Source organism: Rhinopithecus bieti, unplaced genomic scaffold, assembly GCF_001698545.2.
Source record: "Rhinopithecus bieti isolate Rb0 unplaced genomic scaffold, ASM169854v2 scaffold_9383, whole genome shotgun sequence".
Taxonomy (NCBI): domain Eukaryota; kingdom Metazoa; phylum Chordata; class Mammalia; order Primates; family Cercopithecidae; genus Rhinopithecus; species Rhinopithecus bieti.
In genome coordinates this window covers 2,089,018-2,106,110 of record NW_016806471.1, presented here as the reverse complement: position 1 = coordinate 2,106,110, position 17,093 = coordinate 2,089,018, and the positions used below count along the sequence as shown (strand labels likewise).

Here is a 17,093-nt window from a genome sequence, read left to right as displayed (position 1 = left end):
CAGGCTTGAGCCACCGCGCCCGGCCAACATTCCTTATTCTAAAGTCAACTTTGGTAGTAATATAGACACTCCAGCTTTCTTTTGATGAGGGTTTGTATATCTTTTCCCGTCCTTTTCTTGTTAATCTGTATATAGCTTTTCTATTTGAAGTGGGCTTCTTATAGATAGATTATAATTACTTTTTATCCAATCTGATGAACTTTTAATTCGTTTATTTAAACCACTTCATTTAATGTGGTTATTGGGCTTAAATATATCCATTTGCTACTTCTTTTCTGTTTGTTTTCTTTGTTCCTTGTCCCCTTTTCCTCATTTTCTGTAATTCTAAAGTTAACTGAGTACTTTTATGAATCTGTTTTATATCCATTAAAAATGTTGCCTAGTTATTGCCCAAAGGCTTATAAGATACATCATGAATTAATCATGGTCTACTTTCTTTTTTTTTTTTTTTTTTTGAGCCGGAGTCTTGCTCTGTGCCCCAGGCTGGAGTGCAGTGGCCTGATCTCGGCTCACTGCAAGCTCCCCGCCCCCCAGGTTCACGCCATTCTCCTGCCTCAGCCTCTGGAGTAGCTGGGACTACAGGCGCCCGCCACCACGCCCGGCTAATTTTTTGTTCTTTTAGTAGAGACGGGGTTTCACCGTGTTAGCCAGGATGGTCTCAATCTCCTGACTTCGTGATCTGCCCGCCTCGGCCTCCCAAAGTGCTGGGATTACAGGCTAGTTCCAACATATTTCCAACACCCCAGAAGAAAATCCCATACCCATTAAGCAGTCACTCTTCATTCCCCTTCTCACACCAGATTTAACCACCACCAGTCTGCTGATTCTATGAATTTACCTATTCTGGATATTTCATAAAACTAGAATCATAGAATATGTGAATTTTTGTGTCTTACTTCTTTCACTTAGCATAATGTTTTCGATGTTTATCCATATGGTAGCATGTATCTGTACTTCATTTTTATGGCTGAGTAATCTATCATATGTATATAATACATTTTGTTTAAACATTCATATATTGATGGGTTGTTTACACCACTGGGTCACTGTGAGTAGTGCTACTATAGCATCTGTGTATAAATTTTTGTGGATGCATGTTTTCTCTTGGGCAGACAGCTAGGAATGGAATTGCTGGGCTATATGGTAATTCTGTTTGTCTTTTTCAGGAACCACCAAACTCTTTCTCTACAGTGACTGAAACATTTTACATTCCCATGAACAATGTACAAGGTTCCCATTTTCAGGCTGGGTAGGGTCTCTCATGCCTGAAATCTTAGTACTTTGGGAGGCCAAGACAGGTGCATCACTTGAGATCAGGAGTTCAAGACTAACCTGGGCAACATGGTGAAACCCCATCTCTACTAAAAATATAAAAATTAGCCAGAAAAAAAATTAGCTGGGTGTGATGATGGGCACCTATAATCCCAGCTACTCCAGAGGCTGAGGCAGGAGAATCACTGGAACCCAGAGGGCAGGGGTGGTAGTGAGCTGAGACAGAGCCACTGCACTCCAGCCTGGCCGACAGAACGAACTCCATCTCAGAAAACAAAAAGGTTCCCATTTTCCAGCATCCCCAACAACACTTTATTTTTTCTGTATTTTTTGTTATAGCCATCCTTCTGGATGTGAAGAGGTATCTCACTGTGATTTGGATTTGCTTTTCTCTGATGGCCACTGTCTTACTGCTTCCAAGATCCTCTTTTCAGTTTTGGACAGTTTATGTATGTCTTGACATGGATCTCTCCTGGCTTATCCTATTTGGAGTTCTGCAAACTTCTTGGATGGGTACATTCAAGTGTTTTTGCAAATGTGAGGTGTTTGGGGCTGTTATTTCTTCAAATATTCTTTCTGCCCCTTTCTCTCTTCTCTCCTTCTCAAACTCCTATTTTGCAAAGGTTGGTATGCTTGGTGGTAACCCACAGGCCTCTTAAATTGCTTCTTTCCTTTGTTCTTCTGCTCCTCAGATGGGTAATTTCAACTGATCTACCTTCAGCTTCACTGATTCTTTCTACTGTCTGGCCATATCTGCTATTAGAACCATTCAGTGATTATCCCCCCCTTTTTTATTGTACCTTTCAGCTAATTTTTATGGTTCCTTTTTATAATTCCTTTGATCATCTCTATGGGACATTGTTTCCCTGTATTCCCTTAGCTCTTTGAGCACTTTTGAGACAGTTGATTTACAAATTTTGTCTTCAAGTCCAATGTCTATGCTTCCTCAGTTTATTCTAATTTTTTCTGTAAGTGGGCTATACTTTCTTTGCATGCTTCACAGTTTTTTGTTGGAAGCTGAATATTACTTTACTATCATGTGGTAACTCTGGAAACCAGATTCTTCACTCCTCAGGTTGTTACTTGCTGTGGGTTGTAGTGGTTTGTTTAGTGACTTATATATATTTAGAGACAAGGTCTCACTCTGTTCCCGAGGCTGGAATGCAGTGGCACAATCATAGCTTACTGCAGCCTCAAATCCCTGGGCTCGACTGATCCTTCCACCTCAGCCTCCCAAGTGGTTGGGACTATAGGCATATGCCACCATGCCCAACTAATTAAAAAGAGAAATTTGTTTTATAGAGACGAACTCTATGTTGCTCAGGCAGGTCTCGAACTCCTGGACTCAAGTGATCCTCCCACCTTGGCCTCCCAAAGTACTGAGACTACAGGCGTGAGCCACAGCACCCAGTCCTAGTGACTTTTCTGACCTGTTTTTGTTAAGTTTCTGTTCTTTGACTTACATGGTCTGTAAGGTGTCTTCCTTTTGCTTGTGTTCAGCCAGTGTGTTGAGATTTCTTTGAAAACTGGTTGCCCCAAAAATTAACAAAGAAAAAAACCGTTTTTGCTGATTGGCTGTGTTGGGACACACCTTCAGTGCCTATCTGGGCCATTTTAAATTGGCCTTAGCCTTTACTTCCTGCTTGCACTGAGCCTACACATCAGCCAGACATGAAATCTTGGGGTCGTCTCAGGTTTGAATGTGCAGACTGACCTGGGAATGTGCATGGCTTTCTAAATCCCCCAATATACATGGGTGCTTTTGAATAACCTCATTTCTCTAAGAAATTCTCTGCTGCTTTCCTCTCAGGCTTTAGGCATTCCTTTGTTTACCTAAACTGTAATTTTTTGCCTCAGGTGGCAGCGGGTTGTTCGTCTTACAATATTTAGAGACAAACCTGCCACTTTCTTTCCAACCCTGATTGAGTTCTGAGTTAGATGAAACAAATGCAGATGCCTTGTGTCAGTCCTTGAAGCTGCCAGACTGGTCAGAACAAACATAATCTTTCAAGAATAAGATCTCTGGGGCTGGGTGCAGTGGCTCACGCCTATAATCCAAGCACTTTGGGAGGCGGAAAAGGGTGGATCACCTGAGGTCAGGAGTGTGAGACCAGCCTGGTCAACATGGTGAAACTCCGTCTCTACTAAAAGTACAAAAATTAGCTGGGTGTCGTGGTGTGTGCTTGTGGTCCCAGCTACTTGGGAGGCTGAGGCACGAATTGCTTGAACCTGGGAGGCTGCAGTGAGCCAAGATCATGCCAGTTTCCACTCTGGCCTCGGTGAGAGTGAGACTGTCTCCAAAAAAAAAAAAAAAAAAAACTCTCTTCTCCCTAGAAACCAGGACCAGGACCCCACGCTGAGAATGTGGTCTGTGTGTCTTCAAGACTCTTGCAGAGCTGAGAATGGGGAAAGGGCAAGTAAAAAACACTGCCAAGCTTCCCTTCTCTTTTAGGTTGCCTTTTCTTGATTCAGCAAATGCTTAGTGCTGTAAACTATTTTCCTGGGTTCTGACAAAGTTGTTTCTGAATGTTTTGCTTGATTTTCAATGTTTCTGTGGAGGAAAAGGTCCTTGAAGCTACCTACTTGGCCATTTTTGCTGATGCTACTCTTGGTTACATTCTGAGGGCCCGACATTGTGTATGAAAATTGGTAGAGCTAATTTATGGCTCTGGATGTTAAAATTCTCTGGAGATTTTTGCTTCTGTGAGGCAGTGAAATTAGTTGCATCAGCATTCTCAGATAACTTTTAAACAGTCATGGAATGAGATGACTTAAAACTGGACTTCAGGCTGGGTGAGGGCCTATTTCTCACTAACCTTGCACGTAGGATAGTCCCTTGGAGTGCAACTAAAACCCTGCATGTTTACTAGGCTCCTTCTTCTTTGGTGGTACCAGCATAGTTTATTTTGGGAATGTGAATGCAGCTTGCCTAGCTCTCTAAACATACCCATTGCCAGAGAAGAAATAATGGAGCAAGCAGGTTAATGTAGAAACCACATTTATTAACCATGGATTCACTGAGGGCAGTTTATTAGATATTATCCACAGCTTATGCTGACATCTGATTTTGCAGAGAAATTATAGCCATTATGTTATTAAGATAATTCTACAAGATCAATTTAGTTTCTTGAAGGGGCATATATTCTAATTCTTCAATAGGGTTTGGTTTAATTTAGCTATCAAAGTCAAATGTCTCTAAACTTTACACACTAAACTCATTGTGGGCACAAAATTTATTCTTTGTACATATTCCTTCTAAGTGCTTTAGTTCTTCAAGCTGAAACATCTCAACTTCCAGAAATATGGTTGCCAGATCAAAAATACCAGAATCCTTCTAAGGGTTAAGATTTGAATCAAGAAAAAGATACATATACATATTTTATTATATACAAACAAGGAACAACAAAAAGTTTCATCATGTAAACAAAAGAATATAAATTATAGACATAATTGGAAGTTTCAGAAAGTCCTTAAATCATTGTGATCTTCTCCAAAAGACACAGGTCTTGGAGTGTGGGCACAGAGCCATCAGTCAGACGTCTAGGTGGTCTCCCATAATAGCAATTTATATTCTAGAGAAGTGGGCTTTTTGTGAACTCTGTCAGGGTGAATGAGTTAGGACTCTTAAAGGAATGAAATGCTTTCACATTTGGGGCAACAAGTGAAAAATATTGAAAGAAGGGATACAACTAGGATTAGATTTATTGTTGACAGTGATTTTAGAAATAAATCACTAAAAAGGTGCTAAAAGATTTCTAGATAAAATTCTGGCTACCGAAAATAAGAAAGGATACCTTTTGTGGCTTTACAAATGGTTTGGTGAAAATAAAAGGGAAAAGTGAGCCGAGGAGAAAGCGAAATAGGGAAGTCTAGGAAGGAGGCAAGAAAATACACAAGTCATAGCAAGAAAAAAACATGAGATGGTCCTTTCTAAGGCCAGGTGTTGGTGATATTTACCTATGTAAGCTCAAGCCTAGAAGAGTACAGTTCTTATATATTCATTACTTAATACTATACAAGAAAAAATACTTTTCATTTGTTATGAAAGAACTACTTTATATGAAAACTAGAAATATGTATTTACATTGCAAATCCCAGATGAAACCCAATTTAATACAAAGTGAACTATAGGGATGACAGAAAAATGGGTAGATATCAAAATTCAACTAAATTTACAGTACTGCCTTATATCTTTTTTAAATTTTGTTTTTGAGACCGAGTCTTGCTCTGTTGCCCAGGCTGAAGTGTAGTGGTGTGATCTCGGCTCAACGCAACCCCTGCTTCCTGGGTTCAAGTGATTCTCGTGCCTCAGCCTCCCCAGTAGCTGGGATTACAGGAGTGTGCCACCACACCCGGCTAATTTTTAATACAGACGAGGTTTTGCCATGTTGGCCAGGCTGGTCTCAAACTCCTGGGCTCAAGCAATCCACCTGCCTCAGCCTCCCAAAGTGCTGGGATTACAGACATGAGCCACCGCACCCGGCTGATATATATATTCTTTTAAAATCTATACACAAGGCTCAAGTTCTGGGGTTTCAGGTTTTATTTTAAGTTTTCTTTAAAATAAAATTGCTAACCCCCAAGTGAATTAAAGGTTGATCTGGGCTCGCAGAGGTAATCTGCTCTTTGTCACCAAGTGCTCTGTAGTTTCTTCCACTTTAGACCTCTCCAGTGTGTTAATGCCTCTGTTTTCTTTGTCTTTTCCATGTGATTTTTTATGCTGTGGATTTAAGGGGGGGAAATTAAGTCAATATAAAGTAACATTTGATACACATTAACTACACTCTATTTTCAAAGTTCTCTGGGTTATAAGCAAGAAAACTTAAGTGTAGAAAACCAGAAAAGGTTTAGCACAAGTTTGAGCCAACAATTTGGCAAGTAGAACCTTCTTTATTTGATCACTAATGGAAGGAGTAGAGTGAAAGAAATATTAATTTTCTGTGTTATTTTCTAAGACATAGTTACAGATTTTACTCCAGGGTAGTGGTTCTCATCAGGGAGCAATTTTGCTCCCACAAGGGACGTTTGGCAATGTTTAGAGACTTTTTGATGTTACAACCAGGGAGTGCTACTGACTTTGAGTATTTACATAGTACACTGTTTTTCTTGTGTACCGACATAGTACAGTCCACAGGAAAGCCCATTACAACAAAGAATTACCCAGTTTAAAATGCCAATAGCACTGCTGTCAAGAAACCCTGCTCTAAGGAAACAAAGATTTGCTGTCATGCAGAAAAGCCAATTCTGTTTTAAGCAGAGAAACTGGTATATGGGACACCTTAAAAACAGTTTTGCTTAGTTCTTAAAATTATATTTTATTTTATTTGTAAAACCTATTTCATATTCCTCATTTGGAAATTCTATTTCATTGGAATCCTACTTACCCATACAGAACATTAATGGGCTGGTGACATTCATTGTACACTCAGTCATCAATGCTGAGACAAATTATAAACCAACTTTTAAAGTTTTAAACCCAGAGAAAATCCCCATATCACACTGCTACTAGGGAAAAGATCATTTCTGGACTTCAGCTGAAGGTCTAAAACCCCATCCCAAACCCTTTCTGGTATTGTAGGGACTTCCTTGCCATAGGTGAATCACTAAGCCTAATTCAAAATGCCACAGGTAATAATAATAAAAGAATTTCTGACCAGGGATTAAGTAGTCACCAGGTTCTCTTATCCTTCCCCCTTTCCTAACTTTATAAGATAGAAAAAAAGGATAAAAACTGAAAGAAACACATATATAGTTCTCTAATAGTAAAGAATAAAGCAAAAGGTGGCAAGAATTTAGGGATAAAATTGCCCAGAGGAAGACAGGGGGAGGAATTTATGAGAACCTGAGTTAGAACTTTGTTAACAGTTGAAAGCAGTGATGGAGAATCTTTAGACCTTAAGGGAAGAACCTGTAGATCTACTAAAAACAGTTACAGGCCAAGCGCAGTGGCTCACGCTTGTAATCCCAGCACTTTGGGAGGCCAAGGCGGGCGGTTCACCTGAGGGCAAGAGTTTGAGACTAGCCTGACCAACATGGAGAAACCCCTTCTCTACTAAAAATACAAAATTAGCCGGGTATGGTGGTGCATGCCTGTAATCCCAGCTACTCGGGAGGCTGAGGCAGGAGAATCGCTTGAACCCGGAAGGCGGAGTTTGCAGTGAGCCAAGATCATGCAATTGCACTCCAGCCTGGGCAACAAGAGGGAAACTCCGTCTCAAAAACAAAAACAAAAGCAGGTACAAGCAGTCAGGCGCAGTGGTTCATGCCTGTAATCCTGGCACTTTGGGAGGCTGAGGTGGGACGGCTGCTTGAGGCCAAGAGTTCGAGACCAATCTGGCCAACATAGCAAGACCCTCTCCATATATTAAAAAAAGAAAGGTACAAGCATATGCATCTCAGAGGTAGTACTTCAACTATAAATATAGATACCAATGTCCGACGTAAGGAAATTTTTCCTTCACACACCCTGTCTAGGCTTGTACCTTCAAGGAAAAAGCACTTCGAGGAAAAGATACCAGCACTTTACAGAGCCTCACTTGGAAGTTGTATTTCACTGGAATCCTCCTAATTACTTAACCATAGAGAACATTAAGGGCTGGTGACATTTATTGTGTACTCAGTCATCAATGTTGAGATGAATCATAAACCAACTATGTTCTCAACAGCGTTAAAAAGTGGGTAGGAGAGGCCAGGTGCAGTGGCTCACACCTGTAATCCCAGCACTATGGGAGGCCGAGGCAGGTAGACCACCTTAGGCTGGGAGTTCAAGACCAGCCTGACCAACATGGAGAAACCCCATCTCTACTGAAAAAAAAAAAAAAAACACAAAATTAGCCAGGCATGGTGGCGCATGCCTGTAATCCTGGCTACTCGGGAGGCTGAGGCAGGAGAATTGCTTGAACCCAGGAGGCAGAGGTTGCGGTGAGCCAAGATTGTGCTATTGCACTCCAGCCTGGGCAACAAGAGCGAAACCCCATCTCAAAAAAAAAAAAAGAAAAGAAAAAAAATGGGTAGAGGGTTGGGCACAGTGGCTCACGCCTATAATCCCAGCACTATGGGAGGCCGAGGAGGGTGGATCACTTGAGGTCAGGAGTTTGAGACCAGCCTGGCCCACATAGTGAAACCGTATCTCTACTAAAAATACAAAAAAATTAGCCAGGTGTGGTGGTGTACGCCTGTGATCCTAGCTACCCAGGAGGCTGAGTCAGGAGAATCACTTGAACTCGGGAGGTGGAGGCTGAGTGAGTCGAGATTGTGCCACTCCACTTCAGCCTGGGTAACTCAGTCTCAAAAAAAAAAAAAAAAAAAAAAAGTGGGTAGGAGAGGTCACAGGATTTAATTACATTGGATTAGAGCAGGCAAGGTGCTCAGGAAACATGGGGTAACAGTTTACAAGAGAAGAGCCTCAGGCAGGGGAAATCACTAATATAACCTAAGCAGTCTCCAGTCTCTCAATCTTTTCAATCACTTTGCCTTCAAAGTCTGATTATGGGCAGAGATAGGTTCCAAGACTTACATGTCAAAGGTAGAAGGAAGAGAAATGACTACTCTCAGTGTCCGAGTATATAGGAAGCAGAAAAGGAATAAATACAATAGCTAAAGACTATCAGCTAAGGATGTAGATTAAGTCAAATTCTGCCTTCATTTATTCTACAGAAAACCCCTTATCAATATCAGATTTTTGTAAATAATTCAAATCATAAGCCTTAACAAGCCATCCTAAGGAATAACTGAAAGGTTTTTGTTGTTCTACTCACCACAAATAATGCCTTTATACTGAATAGTAAATGAATGACTTACATCAGATACGGAAGTCATCAGATACGGAAGGGTTATCTGATTATGATATACCTGGAAAAATGGAACCCCGCCAATTGATGAACAATCCACACCGGCATCTACAGATGGCTCTTGACTTAGAGGTTCTTCAGTATACTGCCCCAGAACTGCCTTTTCTATATCCACATCCTAAAAGAAGAAACTGGATGAGTGACTAAGTCCGAGGGCTTAAAAGTCATCGCAAGAGTAACGGTAGTTTTCTTCTTTGAATATAACACAATGCCCATGGTATAATATGAAAGTGAAACCCCAACAAAATTATTAGAAAGTCTACAAATTAATGAAAATAATTCCTAATATATTTTTATAGAGAGTAGAGGTTCCTATATAACAATGTTACTAAGCACAATATTCAGTACTGGCAATTATTACCTACTAGCATAATTTAAAAACTAGTAAGATTAAAAGAAACAAGCCTAAGGGCTAGGCCTATCATTAATGAGAGGCAGGGTAAGATTAAGGAGTGAAAAGTAAAATTCCTCACATGAAGTCAACCACATCAAGAGTTCACAAGAGAGTTCTATTATAAAATTATGATCCTTTAAATTTACCGGAATTGTCTCTTCTTTGTTGTTTTCTGAAGAGTTTAGCATCATTAACAGCTCAGGCTGTTTCCTTTTCAACTGATCAAGGAGATGTTCACGTGGTTCGGTTCTTACCAGTGTTGATGGGTATAAATAATTTTTCCTCTGTGGTGTCGTACCTTTAATGGACATTAGATAAGAGGTAACAATTAAAGTATGAGATGTAAATATTTTTAAAAAGTACTAAAACTTCCTAATCAATCTTGTCTTCTAAAAATATAAAATATAAAAGTATAATTGCCATATGAGAGGATCAGTCTTGCTACCTGTCAGGCAGACATTGTTTGCAACTAACAATATTTTCTAATTTGACAACAGATTTTACTATTTTCAAGATTCATCCTACTCTCTAAAACATGAAGTTTACCATCTCTGAGGATATATAAAAGATGTGTTATAAGCTCTAAAAGGAGTTGTAGTGTTCTGAAAAAAATGGCAGCATTATTGGAATGAGCAGATTTCCCAACATGGTTACTTTGATAGGAGTAATCATTTCACTATAAATGTGGTGTGGTGGTTAAATATTAACCAGTTATATATATACTATATTGCCCAGGCTGGTCTTGAACTCGTGGGTTCAAACGATCCTCCTGCCTTGGCCTCCCAAAGTGCTGGGATTACAGGCGTGAGCCACCACATCAGGCCCCCAGTTAGATTTATCTGTAATGAGCTCATACTCTCGTAATTTACAAAAGTACTTGCCTTTTCACTCAACATTTACATTCCTAACTTCATTGAAAAGTAGACAGTAAATCTTACAGGTCTCTTGGGGAAAAAATAAACCAACATTCTATGTAGCACCATCCCCTTTTAACAATTGGTTTTTAAATTAAAAAAAAAAGTTTTGTGATATAATTGACATACCATAAAACACTCATTTTATGTGGACAATTCAGTGGATTTTAGTGAGTTTACAAGGTATGCAACCATCACCACAATCCAATGAAGAACCCAATTATTTGTGCTGTGTAAAACAGCTTGTGGCTCTCCTTGCTCGCCTTCTGGCTTTGCCATGCCCTGCTCTGGAAAGACACCCACCATTTCACCCAGTAAGCGGCCCCGGCCTGCAGAGGAGGGCGGCATGCAGCTCTGCTTTGCCCGGCTCTCCGAGCACGCCACGGCCCCCACCCGGGGCTCCGCGCGGGCCGCGGGCTACGACCTGTACAGTGCCTATGATTACACAATACCACTATGGAGAAAGCTCTTGTGAAAATGGACATTCAGATAGCGCTGCCTTCTGGGTGTTATGGAAGAGTAGCTCCACGGTCAGGCTTGGCTGCAAAACACTTTATTGATGTAGGAGCTGGTGTCATAGGTGAAGATTATAGAGGAAATGTTGGTGTTGTACTGTTTAACTTTGGCAAAGAAAAGTTTGAAGTCAAAAAGGGTGATTGAACTGCACAGCTCATTTGCAAACGGATTTTTTTATCCAGAAATAGAAGAAGTTCAAGCTTTGGATGATACCGAAAGGGGTTCAGGAGGTTTTGGTTCCACTGGAAAGGATTAAAATTTATACCAAGAACAGAAAACGAGAAGTCATGCCTTTTCTTAAAAGAAAAAAAAAGTTTTGCGTAAAGTGTTTTGGTGTTTTGCACTTCTATAAACTTACTAGCTTCACCTTCGAAAAGTACTGCATTTTTAATTTTTTTTTTTTTATGGTCAAGGAAAAGATCATAAAAAAATAAAACACAAAGTTTTTCTTTGTGTTTGGATCAAAAGAAACTTTGTTTTCTGCAATTGATGGTTGTATGTAAATCTGCTTTGTGGTGACCTGATGTAAAGTGTCTTCTTAAAATCAAATGTACATCAATTACAGATTTAAAAAAAAAATTGTATTTAACTCAAATGATCCTCCCCCTTCAGCAACTTATTTTGCTTTAATTCCTTTAACTCTTAAGCAATAGGTTGTATTCAGTAAACTTAAATTCTTATACAAGGTACATAATCTTGCATAAGCTGAACTAAAAGAAAATGAAAAGGAGAGATTAAAGGTATTCCTTCTTCCTTCTCTTCACTAGTTTAAAAACTTCTTTTTATTCTTAAGATTCTTTGTGATGAGGGTGAGAAAAGAATCCTCAGTTTATTTTTCCACTATTAATCTTTCTTTTGATAAATCCTCTATTGACTGGGTAGAGGTATGTTTGTGAAAGACATNAAAAAAAAAAAAACCTGTATTTAACTCAAATGATCCCTCTTCAGCAACTTATTTTGCTTTGTTTTAAATCTTAAGCAATATTTTGTATTCAGTAAACTTAAATTCTTTCACAAGGTACAAAATCTTGCATAAGCTGAACAAAAATTAAAATGAAAAGGAGAGATTAAAGGTATTCCTTGTTCTTCCTTCTCTTCACTAGTTTAAAACTTTTAATCTTAAGATTCTTTGTGATGAGGGTGAGAAAAGAATCCTCAGTTTATTTTCCACTATTAATCTTTCTTTTGATAAATCCTCTATTGACTGGGTAGAGGTATGTTTGTGAAAGACATGTAACTTGGGGATTTGTTACCTTTGGTTTGTTCCCCTGAATTTCATCTCATCAGGCAAATTGTACTAGTTGTAGCTATGAGTTTCCCTAAGTGAAGTAGCAATAGGCTATAATCGAGAAAATATGCCATTTATAGGGATAAGATAAATGAAATAATATATACTTTGGCCACCAGCTTTTTCTGTCTCTCATACATAAGCAGCACTTCATTGCAGATACGGGACTGATTCTGTGGCTTAGCTTGATTAACATCTTTTGGAAGTTTCTGCTAGTGTGCTTTCCTTTCTTTACTATGTTTCTCAAATTCCTTTGTGTCAGGATTTTTGGTGTCACTTAGGTTTTGTCCATCAGATTCTATGAGACACCAGGCATTGTTTTGAGGATTTGGGATATATACATGGAGTGCTTCTGGAACTATCAGTTTGCTTGGCCACCCAGTTTGTGAAAGCACAGGCAAGACTGTTCTTTTCTGATGATTCTCCAGGCCATTTAATACCCTGCAATGTATTCGTCCATCTGTGGGTCACAGTTCATTAGTGAGTCATGAAATCAACTCCCTGGGACATAGCCACCATTTTTGCGTACTGGGTGGGGCTATAAATTATTTCTGTTGTCAATAAAATTTAAATGTTTTGCTGCTAATAAAAAAAAAAAAAGCTTGTTACATCTCTTCCATGAAGACCTCCCTGAATCATTACAGCCTACAATGATCTTTGACCTATCTGATCTCTCAAAATGTTGATTCCTAAATGCCAGTGGTCCACAGTGATCCCTGATCTCTTAAAACAGGGATTCCTAAATGGCAATAGTCTATGACAAAATGAGAGGAACACAGAACAAAATGCACAATGTAGTAAACTTTGCATTAAACTAGATTTAGTTAGTTATGTCTCTCCAATATTTGTGGTATTAAAATGTCCTTTTACAAACAGTGCTTGGTTTGTATTTGTTTTAAAAATATCCCCTATTAACAAAGTCAGTTCCCTGAATGTATGTGAAATTTTACTGAATTGTGATACCACCTGTATCATGATACTTGATTAAAACTATTTTAAGGTTCCAGTTTTCCCATTTTGAGTTGATTACAGTGAGATGGTAAATTCCTGTCAGGCAATGGCAGGATCTAATTTTTCTGAACATCTGACACTACATAGAGTTGAATTCAACTTCAAAAAATTTAACAATTCTATTTCTCTTTTAAAGTACCTGTTGGGATATCCAGTTTTAGATCCTGTTTCAGAAAGCAATTGAGCTTAGTCAAACCAATTTTTATGGTTTCATTAAGTTCTAGATTTTGTGCTACCAATTTTTCTTCATCAATAGTCATCTGATCAAGAAAAAGGTTATGCTGCCTCTCATGAGCTGCCTTATGTCCATTTGATTTCTCAGTGATGTCTGAACTTGAAGCCTCACAACATTGGTTTACAACCTGTAAATGATGCAAACAAGTGTTTATTACTAAAATTAAAGTTGCCAGGGTTTTATTCAATATCATATTTTCCCTTACCTTTTCCATAAATTTTTTTTTTTTTTTTGAGACAAGTCTTACTCTGTTGCCCAGGCTGGAGTGCAGTGGCATGACTAGGGCTCACTACAGCCTTGACCTCCCAGGCTCAAGCCAGGTAGCCTCCCAGGTAGCTGGGACTACAGGCATGCCTGGCTAATTTATGTATTTTTTTGAAGAGATGGGGTTTCACCATGTTGCCCAAGCTGGTCTCAAACTCCTGGGGTCAAGCAATCTGCCCACCTTGGCCTCCAAAGATTACAGGCATGAGCCACCACGCCTGGCCTTCAGTAATATAAGATTTTAAAACACATACAAAAGTAGAGAGAACAGTATAATTAATCCCCTTGTATTCATTACCCAGCTTCAACATTTACCAACAAGTAGAGTACAAACATTTACCAACAGGACTGGCCACTTAACTCCTCCACAAACCCAGGATTATTTTGAAACAACCTGTATCATTTCATCCATTTACTTCAGCATGTATCTCTAAGAGGTAAGAGCACTTTAAGACCACTATCACATCTGAAAATGTTAACACTGATTCCTTCCTATCAAATGTCTAGTCCATGTTCAGACTTCACCAGTTGTCTCAAATGTCTGTTACAATTGCTTTGTTTGAACCAGAATTCACCACTAGATTTGTTTTATAGGTCTTAAGTCGGTGACTATATAATTTATCATCTAAATTGGAAACCTTTTAGAGTGAAAGGGCCCATTCTTAATAATCATTCGAATACAACTTCAACAAGGATTGCCTCAGGCAAACTAAGACTTAAGGACCTCTAGTCTTAAGTCTCTTTTGGTCTACAGGTTATCTTTTCTCCTACTTTTTTCCCTTGGAAAAAAACCTGTTGCTTAAGACATGAGGTCTTTACCCTATTGAACATCTCAAATTCTGGATTTGGTCAACTGCATTTCTATGCTTGATTTTCTACAAACTGGCTAGACCTAAAGGCTTGATTTAATTCAGATTTAATTTTCTAGCAAGAATATTTCATAGGTAGTACTGCAAACACAAAATGCTTTGCTGAGTCTCTCATGTTAAGATTTATCAGTGAGTTCAGGTATGGTTAGCCTATTAATTATAAAGTTGCCCATCAGCTTTTGATCAAATGGTTTAAGCCATCATTAATATCCACAGGGGTTATTTTATTAAGAGTTGCATACTGGTGATATATTCTATCATTTCTTCTCCATTTTATTAGCTTAGAGTCTAATGAAAAACTTTTCTTCATTACCCTGCTAAACCAATATATGGAAAGACAGATGGATGCTATATTGTTTTTTAGGATGCTATATTGTTTCTTCTTATTTACCCATTTTCAGGACAATGTTTTGCTTCCCTGGCATGATCCAAAGAAGACCTATGAAATTTTTATGAGTTCCTAAGTTTTAATATATTTGATGTGTTTTAATCCTTTATGGCCATTATTCTTTTTGATGCTCAAATTATACCACCTTTGAACATGGGGAGGTTGACAACCTTGAGACGGAGTCTCTCTCTGCTGCCCAGGCTGGAGTTGCAGTGGCCGGATCTCAGCTCACTGCAAGCTCCGCCTCCTGGGTTTACGCCATTCTCCTGCCTCAGCCTCCCAAGTAGCTAGGGCTACAGGCGCCCGCCACCTCGCCCAGCTAGTTTTTTGTATTTTTTAGTAGAGACAGGGTTTCACCGTGTTAGCCAGGATGGTCTAGATCTCCTGACCTCGTGATCTGCCCGTCTCGGCCTCCCAAAGTGCTAGGATTACAGGCTTGAGCCACTGCGCCCAGCCCCTCAGAAATCTTTAACAGCTTTCTTACTTTCTGGTATGACAAGATCTCTAGGGTCATATATTGTACATTTCCTATCGCAAATCTGAAATTAGCTATTTGTATACAAACTCTAGTTCCCTTTAGTGAAAACAGCTTATATAGATTAAAATTTGTAATTCTTTGTACCTACTTCCTGTTAGTAAAATCCTTCTAATGCAAAGAAAGAAAAAACCAAGTTACAAAGGGCTCATGCAAGTATTAAGTTTAAGCAAATCCATAAACCTATCAAGTATCCTTTGGTTACCAGAACAATAACCTAAATACTTAATAATAGGTTTGAATGTACTTGGAGAAAAGTAAAAAGCATAGATAGGCCAGGTGCAGTGGCTCATGCCTGTAATCCCAGCACTTTGGGAGGCCGAGGCGGGTAGATCAAAAGGTCAGGAGTTCGAGACCAGCCTGGCCAACATAGTGAAACCCCGTCTCTACTAAAAATACAAGAAAAGTAGCCGGGTGTGGTGGCGGGTGCCTGCAATCCCAACTACTTGGGAGGCTGAGGCAGGATAATCGCTTGAACCTGGGAGGCGGATGTTGCAGTGAGCTGAGATCATGCCATTGCATACCAGCCTGGACAATGGAGCGAGACTCCATCTCAAAAAAAAAAAAAAGCATATGTAAGTGGAAGGTATTACATATCAAAAGACAGGCTGCCCTTCTTCGAAGAAACTACTAAGTCAGAAACCAAGGATAAATACAGGAAAGAAACTGTACAAATGTTAAATTAATTCCAAGATCGAGAAGACATATACCAAAGCACAAAACAAGATCATGTATAAGCATACCAAATATTATACTTAAAAGTTTAAGTCATTATAGCTTGAAATATCATTTTTTAAAAATCTATTCTCAGCCAAGAATATTTAATTTTCTGATTATTATTCTCCCCAAAGTAAGTTCTAGTTACAAAGTTATTACCTCCAATAAGTTCTGAAGTTCCTGTTGCCTTTCATTTAAGGAAGATACCCAGTGTTCAGAAAAATAAACTGTTCTTGTGTTCAGAGACTCACATCGCTGTTCAGTCTCCTGAGATATTTTTTCCAGGTTGCCATTGAGTTTATCAGAGTGTTTTACAGACTCTTCAACCAATTTTGTACCTTCTTGGTTAAAATTTCTGAGTTCCTGTGACAAGCCATCAGAATCAGCACAAAATTTTTGACTGTGAAAAGTCATTTTGTTGACTATATCCTTAGATTTCCTATAGGAAAAGAGAATGACACTGTTGAAATGGGGAATTAAGACTCAAAGGATATGTAACTTCCCAAGATCACTCACCTCTTAAGTGGCAGATCTGAACGTGGGCAGTCTGGCTCAAGGGCCCGTGATCTTAATAAATCTACATTGAGAATGGATGCCTTGGCCACTGTCTTTTCACAGCATTGCCACTAAATGACCTTTGAAAGGATCATCTTTGCTCATGAAACCTTTCACAGCCCTCCTCCAGTTACAATGCTTTCAAAATCTGTCTGCTTGTTTTACTCCTCTTACTAAGAAATGTTACTTCAGGGGCCGGGCGCGGTGGCTCAAGCCTGTAATCCCAGCACTTTGGGAGGCCGAGACGGGCGGATCACGAGGTCAGGAGATCGAGACCATCCTGGC

The 17,093-nt window shown here is 39.3% G+C and overlaps 1 protein-coding gene and 1 pseudogene across 2 annotated transcripts in view; one reads left to right on the top strand and one right to left on the bottom strand.

The window, feature by feature from the left end:
• Nucleotides 1-4,253: 4,253 nt before the first annotated feature.
• KIF11 (kinesin family member 11) overlaps nucleotides 4,254-17,093 on the bottom strand; it is a 70,406-nt gene continuing 57,566 nt past the window's right edge. For both annotated transcript variants that reach the window (XM_017876750.1, XM_017876751.1), the window contains 5 exons: nucleotides 16,413-16,692; nucleotides 13,385-13,607; nucleotides 9,663-9,814; nucleotides 9,124-9,240; nucleotides 4,254-5,992 (listed from right to left, as the gene is read on the bottom strand). In XM_017876750.1, coding sequence (XP_017732239.1) covers nucleotides 5,861-5,992; nucleotides 9,124-9,240; nucleotides 9,663-9,814; nucleotides 13,385-13,607; nucleotides 16,413-16,692 — 904 coding nt within the window. In that variant the 3' untranslated portion in view covers nucleotides 4,254-5,860. The remainder of the gene's footprint in view (nucleotides 5,993-9,123; nucleotides 9,241-9,662; nucleotides 9,815-13,384; nucleotides 13,608-16,412; nucleotides 16,693-17,093) is intronic.
• On the top strand, nucleotides 10,687-11,229 carry LOC108532593 (deoxyuridine 5'-triphosphate nucleotidohydrolase, mitochondrial pseudogene; annotated as a pseudogene).